This window comes from Camelina sativa, chromosome 20, assembly GCF_000633955.1.
Source record: "Camelina sativa cultivar DH55 chromosome 20, Cs, whole genome shotgun sequence".
NCBI classification, from domain to species: Eukaryota; Viridiplantae; Streptophyta; class Magnoliopsida; order Brassicales; family Brassicaceae; genus Camelina; species Camelina sativa.
Genome location: NC_025704.1, coordinates 26,488,920 through 26,496,485, shown reverse-complemented (window position 1 = coordinate 26,496,485; position 7,566 = coordinate 26,488,920). Strand labels below are relative to the sequence as shown.

The window sequence follows — 7,566 nt, the reverse complement described above, 5'->3', positions numbered from 1 at the left end:
GGGGGGGGGGGGGAATCCATAACCGAGCTGATCCGGGGACATGGCAAGGTCATCTTCATTCAGCTCGAGTACATCGATCGCCTTGAAAGTCTCCTTGGCTTCGGCCTTTTTCTCGTTGATCTCCTTGATTCGCTCTTCAGGAATGACGGCCCCATTTTCAATCAGATATTGTACAGCTTCCTGCACGCCGGTGGCTTGGTTCAGCAGATCTTCCAGGGGGCGAACCTTTACCTGTTCGACTAGATAGGCCTTGACCTTGTCTAATCGGGACTGCGCTTTCTTCGCTGTTCGCTCCACCTTCTCCCATCGATCTGTCCGAAGTCTCTTAACTTCGAAAGCAAGCTGAACCTTCAACCCGTCGCATGAATCCTGCATTTCGACTTTCTCTTCTTCTAGAGTAAGCGCTCGGGAGTTCAGTTCGCCAACCCTCAGTTCGGTGTTGGCAATGATGCCATCTTTTTCGGCAACAAGCGCCTCGAGTTCCTTGATCCTTGCGTCCTTAGCATCACTGGCAGCTCGGATCTGCTCTGCGCATTCGTTCATTTTTTCGAGCTCCAATCCCGACTTCTTGCTGGACTTGGCACACCTATCGTATAATTGAGTTAGCGTGTTCATCTTGGCGGCAGTCTGTAAATTCAAGGAGCATATGTCAGTTCACTCGTTAAAATTTTAAGCAAGTTAAAAAGAAGGCATACCATTAGGTGGGATTCGGCAACATCAACGAACGCCTGTTTGAATTCCAGTTTGTCCACCGACGGAAGGATTCGATTGGAGGTCTTCAAGGTTCGGAAGAGCTCGCCTGAAGCCTCATGATTGGTCACTAGACGGTAGTCACCGAAGTAGTGGTAGGAGAAGCGATCAGTCTTATCATTTCTCCTTTCCAGACGAAACCGATCGGCAGATTCCAGTCCGGCTTCTTCGGCCAAGCGCTTGCGGTTCACTACAGGTTGCGGCTCAGTGGCTGGGTTATCACCGGATTGCTTCTTCTTCTTCTTCCTCCTTTTGGATCCGGTCTCAAGTTGAGGAACATCCTGTTCTTCGTTCGGGAGATCGGTGTTCTCTAAAGCCAAAGGAAGAGTATCTTTCTCTGCAACATTGGACGGCTCGATATCTTCTCCGGGTGCCTGAATAGGGTCGGCGACGGTTTGGTCCGGGGTAGGATCGACTTCGGTTAGACCCTGGGATTGATCGATCTCGACTTCAATGACAGCTTGAGTGTCTCGGCGAACAATCTGGAGATCTTTGGGCTCCATGATACTGCATCCGGTAGATCGTCCTAGCGAACTGGCGAAACTTGGAAAATTTGTCCTAGCTTTGCCCATTGCTGTTTCAATACGGATACGAGTGATAAGCTCCCACCGACGATTGTTCCCGGTTAGCAAAGCGTCTCTGACAAGGAGATAGTTTGGAGCTAGGCGCGTTGCACAAAACAGACGATCTGGAAGCAAGACAAGAAACAGTTAAAACTGGTCAGAAGTGCCGAAGTCAATTAAAATATACTAGAAAAATAAGTCTACCAGGATTTTCATTCCACACTCTCCGCTGAAAACCCAACGGATTGGCGAGTGAGTACTGGTCGACGCGGACGTAGAAGTAATGGTCCACATACTTCTTGAATTTGGATACTTTTTTACCGGGGATGAAATTATGGGCCGGCTTCATATTCACTTCCCAGCGGTGCGGACTCTTTGATAACTTAAAGCTGGATAGTTGTTCGAAACATTGAACTCCAATGTTGACTCCGACTTCGGCTGCTACGGTAAGGGCGGCCATAAAGTTACAAATGGCTCCAGGCACGAACTGGCAGATCGCTATCCTCCGTCTTTGGGCGTAGTGTGATATCAATTCCGGGATTGGGAACAGGAGACGACACTCGTCAAAGTAACCCTCGTACAAGCATATATACCCTTCCGGGGGATTCCAGGGGCGTTGATCTTCTCGCGGAATCAAAATTGTGACGTTGTTGTTGAATAAACCACACGAGTTCAGCATGTCGTTCACGGATTTAGTCGAACTCAAACTTTTTTCGCCTCCAATTCGTCCTTCATGGTCGTACAACAGATCGATATCTTCGATCGAAAATCCCAGGGGTACGAACCGATCTTCTTCTTGAGCAAGTACATCCGGAGTCAGTTCGGTATTTTCCTCTTCGAGACGAAATGATGACGGCAAGTTTGAGGCTCCTGTTGAACAGCGAACCAGGTGTGGTGGGACTTCGGAGGCCGATCTACTTGATTCCCCGATCTGCGCAGAGCGTTCAGGGTTGAGAGTTCTTCGTTTGGAAGTACGACGAATTAGTTGCTCGCTTTCGATTTCTGGCGAAGAGGAAGGTTCCGATGTGCTCGCCATATCCTGAGTTCGGAGAGTGCGGAAGAAAAGTGGAACAAAGAAAATAAATTGGAGAGAGATCGGAGCAAACTACCTGTCGTTGTTGGCGGAAAATGAGAAATGACGAGAGGAAAGTTGTATTTATAGAATCGAGTGGGCGGCAACCCTACGAAAAGTAATTATGACCTACGCGACTCTTCGATTTCCGGGCTAGCTGATGTGACGCAAATGACACGTGTCATCTGAGTAAATCACGGCAAAATGATGCGGCGATCCGGGTAAAATCAATTAGATCTTTATGGTTCAGATCGGATATTCTCTTTCCAAAGTTCAAAATATTCGAATTAAATCTCGAATATTCGGAACTGGGGGGGGGACTAATTGTTGGTGCCGGATTCAGCACCCCCGACATACCGAGCTAAACCAGAAATACTAATTGACTATTTAACCGGGAATCCGGTTAAGGACTTAATTAGGTCATGAGAAGTCGATCTGGACGAGGCCCAATCTTGGAGGGAAAGAAACCGACTTCCACTTCGGTGTGGCGGCCGATTCAAGCAATAAGGCAGTTTTCCATATCTCACTTCGTCCGATAAGGAAAGTTAATATATTTAGCAATCTACGAACATGTATAAATAAGGGGAGACTTCTCCATTGTAATCCATCCACAATCGAATACAATAATAGTGTTCTCCTCTCGTTCTTAGCAATAAACCCTAATTTCTTTGAGTCCTTCTTCTTTACTTCTAATTCGAAGGTTTAGATCTATTTTCTAGAGAGATAGCTTCACTGAATTTGTTTCCCCCCTTAAACAAATTCATTGTGGAAACCTAGTTTCTACAGCTTCCATAAGATTTGAAGTCACCGATGGTACATGTGAGGCTGCAAAATGTAAAATACTGAAGTTTGGTTTTAGTTTGGTTTGTGAATCTGATTTTAGTTCTTGGGATGCAAATGCTGATGCAAGTCAATTGGATGCAAACCCAATGGTTAGTGAATCTGGTAATGGTGATTTGGATGCAAATGCTGATGCAAGTCCAATGGTCAGTGAATCTGGTAATGGTAATTTGGATGTAAATGCTAATGCAAGTCCAATGGTTAGTGAATCTGGTAATGGTAATTTGGATGCAAATGCTGATGGAAGTCCAATGATAGCTCAAAACAGACCAAGTACAATTAGTAGAATTTGGGGTCTTATTAGAAGATAAAGGTTTCTTACTTTATTGTGACTTGTAAATAAAACTGTTGTAAAGTAGGATATCTTCGATGGCAACGCAAATATCCTGCCCCCTGAATGATATATACCATGTTGAATATGCTTACCATTCCTTGAAGCCCAAGACATCTTTGTTAAGTTGGGATAAGATAGACTTAATAAAATTAGGAGTTATCTAGTTCTAATAGAAATAGGATTAGCAAAGTTGTATTAACGCTATGTTAGATATGGGTTTCACCCAACCTAAACAGGCCTCCACTCGGCCCATAAAAACAAACAGTAAACGGATCTTCTAGAAGGGTTGACCGGCTAAATAAAGCAACATAAGTTTCAAAACAACATCTAAGTGAAATGCATATGTCACTTCAACAACGTTAAGACATCAACTAGCTACTTTCATTTTGCTTTTGGAGTTTTATCTTACACAGGCGATGAGCAACAGTTGGATCTATTCATGTGTTCATTGGATACACCAATTAGTGACAGATGATTCAGGTGAGGTTATGAATTGCGAGGTATTAAAGTGGGGTTTTATGAATCTGTTTCTTGGAAGGCAAGCTCAAACGACAGATAAAAGTTGAGTCTCTTGAGACGAATAAGGTATGGCTTTTTCATACTTGGACAATGTCAATATGTTCGATTCATACATCAGACTATGGCCTGTGTGTAAAAATACATCGACTTTAGAAAAGAAGAATTACATATCTCAACTATCGTTTATGTGCTAAAACATACAGAAACATGATTAATTAGTAACTCTGTTAATTTCTCCATTAAGCCAATCTAACGTGGAATCCACGTGTGAAGGTAGAAGCAAACAACGTCATTTTGGTTTATTTGAGAATGTTAATTTTTGCCCAAAACGACGTCGTTTCTCATTTGTCCCCAAATCTTTCTCTCTTCCTTGTATCGATCTCTCTCGCAAAAAAAGAACCCTAGAATTTGGGGATTTCGTGGTTTTCGGTTAATCGGAAAAAATTATTGCGCTGAAAGAGTTATTGACATCAAGATGGGTTGCTCAATACAATGAAAAACTGATGGGAGTTAATGGTATGTACTTTTGGGAGAAATCCGGTGAACAAGAGCTTCAGCCACCACCTAGAGAGAATACTAAAGGGCGTACAAAGAAGCAAAAACAAATCAAGGGGAAGAATGAGTCTCCAAAGAAAAAGAAAAAGCAAGGAAAGGAAGTAGAAGAGAAAGCTCCTCCAAAGAAGGTGAAAATAACTAGAGAAGGAATCACTTTTTGCATTGTTCTCAATGTAGCATGACTAGACATAACACAAGAAGCTGTAAAAATCTTGGGGTTCAAGGTAAGCCAGGTAAGCCAAGAAAGCATCGAGGGGAAGGAGGTCCAAGTCAACCAAGTCAAGCCTCACAAGCATCTCAGATTTCACTTGGTGATTAATTGTTTTCTAGCTTATGATGTTTCAAATTGTAGGATGATATTTTTTGGATGTTGATGATTCTGTTAGGTGTAGGATGATGGTTTTTTTTTTAATTTTCGGAATTGTTTTTAGGATGTTTCAGTTATGTAAGGTTAAGGATGATGGTGTGATGGTTTTTCTATGTCACCTACTTCGGATTCAGATGAAGGATATTATGTAAGGTTAAGGATGTTTTACTTATGTAAGGTTAAAGCTTTAACTCCATTGCATTGCATAACTCTTAACTCCATTGCATTGCATAACTCTTAACTCATAGAAACTTGTCATACTTAAAAGAAGCATACACAAAAAACATCACTACACTACACACAATCAAATTTTTGACACAACGTAGAGACTGAATCTCTTTCTCACAACAAGCAATCACGGCTTTAAGTTCTCCAATCTCCTTCTCACATCCTTCTGCAACAGCTTTGATGGCTTCAATTTTATTTCCGTAGCTGTTCGATACGGCCTCACATGTGCGTGTCTCCATTGCTAAACTCTCCATTTCAGCTTCCACATCATATAAGCCTTTCTCTAAGCTTCCCACATCTCCTTTCAACTTCTCAACAACAATATCAACCTCTTCCATCTCTTCCACCATGGATATATCGGTCCATTTGAACAAATTTCCATTATTTTATTTTCCTTTGAGCCGTAAGGACAACAATGAAAAATTCTCCCTGGATTCTTCAATGTTTCTGAAGTCTTGATTATAGACGCTGCACCACATCTGCATTTTTAGGTAGTCCTCTTTCTGGTCCATGACGTGTGAAGCTCAATCCTAAGCCAAAGTCCCACATCAAAATTATGCATCTATATTGTCGAAATTGAACAATTGAAATTAAACCAAACACAAAACCTAACTTACCCAAACTAGATGACGAAGACATTGGATCCTATTTTTCTGATTAACCGGAAACCACAAAATCTCCAAATTCTAGGGTTCTTCTTTTGTGAGAGAGATCCATAAGAGGAAGAGAGAAAGATTTGGGGACAAATGAGAAACGACGTCGTTTTGGACAAAAATTAACATTCTCAAATAACCCAAAACGACGTCGTTTGCTTCTACCTTCACACGTGGATTCCAAGTCAGATTGGCTTAACGGAAAAATTAACAGAGTTACTAATTAATCACGTTTTTGTATATTTTAGCACAAAAACGATAGTTGAGGTATGTAATTTTTCTTTTCTAAAGTCGATGTATTTTTACGCACATGCCATAGTCCGATGTATGAATCGAACATATTGACATTGTCCAGGTATGAAAAAGCCATGTTTCCAAATAAGGTTTGCTAATGATATAATTGCAAACTGTGGTACAACTATAGCGGGAGATGATAAATTTAATGGGGAAACAAGCTGTAATATGTAGCTCAATAAGACCTTTGATAGACTGGTTTTCACCTAGGGTATCAATTCCCTATGCAGTTGTAGTACAAAGGGTTATCAATCCAAATGGTTGTTATGCTAACAGATAGGATGCAATCAGAATCAAGCAAGTCAAGCCAAGCAATAAGGGGGTTTGGTTCTAACAATTCTAATATAAACAAAGTAAAAGAATATAGACAAGTAAACCACACGACCTAAGCACTCGATGAAAGTAATCGAGTACAGGATCGAGTGGGGTGATCGAGTATGCAAGTGAACTATGAACAGCTCAAGGTATTACTCGATGCAGGTTATCGTGTACCTGATCGGGTAAGTGGTCGAGTAAGTAAGGAAAATGCAAGGAATGAAATACGAAAGTTCCTAAGGATGGGGGTAATCGAATCCTAAGTGTTCTAGACCAATACAGATGCCTTACATGCCTCAAACAATTATTTCCTAGACAATGAACCTCTAAAACCTTGTCACCACACTGTCGCACTAGTAACAATCAACCTTGAACATACTACCACACTGTCGCACTAGCAATATGAACAAGCAGGCATTAAGAACAATTCATTTTTTTTGTCAATATACTTAGACTTATCTGATTTTGTCACTCAAAGTTAAGTATACCTCTAGCATTGACCTAATCAAGCATTTTATCTACTCCTTTCGGCCTGTAGCATTGTAAACGCCCTAGATCTAATCTCAACCTGTCAGTCTGTTGACCGCATTAAGAACATCAACCTAGAAGGAAATTTATCTATCATAACAATCAACTAAAGCATCCTAACCGATCAAGAACACCTAATCATCTATCCCATCCCTAGAAACTTTGCTACACTATTCGGACATAGAAACGAATGATAAAACCATAGAAATAAACGAAAATGACATTATTAGAAAGATAGAGCAGAGTAGAAAAGAGTAGGGATAAAGGATCTATGAAAAACTACAAATTAAAAGTACAAAAACAAGAAGAAATGTTGAGTCGCTCAGTTCTCTCACAGAAGCTCTCGCTCTCTGGTTTGAGGGTCTGCGGCGTGCTCGTTTGCGAGCTAGGGAAAGAGGGGGTTTATATATGGAAATCCATTTGACCTAGCTTCCCAGACCTGCCCGATGGTCTACTCGATGGGGTGTACGAGGCTTGAGTCGGGTAACTCCTCGGGTGGATCTTCGGGTTGCTCTTCGCGCTCTTGGATCCTCTTCGATCGTGTTGGG

General features: G+C 41.7%; 1 protein-coding gene across 1 annotated transcript in view; it reads right to left on the bottom strand.

The window, feature by feature from the left end:
• Positions 1 to 2,349, bottom strand: part of LOC109131257 (uncharacterized protein At3g60930, chloroplastic-like) — a 3,531-nt gene extending 1,182 nt beyond the window's left edge. The window contains exons 1-3 of the mRNA XM_019241961.1: positions 1,518 to 2,349; positions 696 to 1,438; positions 24 to 627 (exon numbers count right to left, since the gene is read on the bottom strand). Coding sequence (XP_019097506.1) covers positions 24 to 627; positions 696 to 1,438; positions 1,518 to 2,349 — 2,179 coding nt within the window. The remainder of the gene's footprint in view (positions 1 to 23; positions 628 to 695; positions 1,439 to 1,517) is intronic.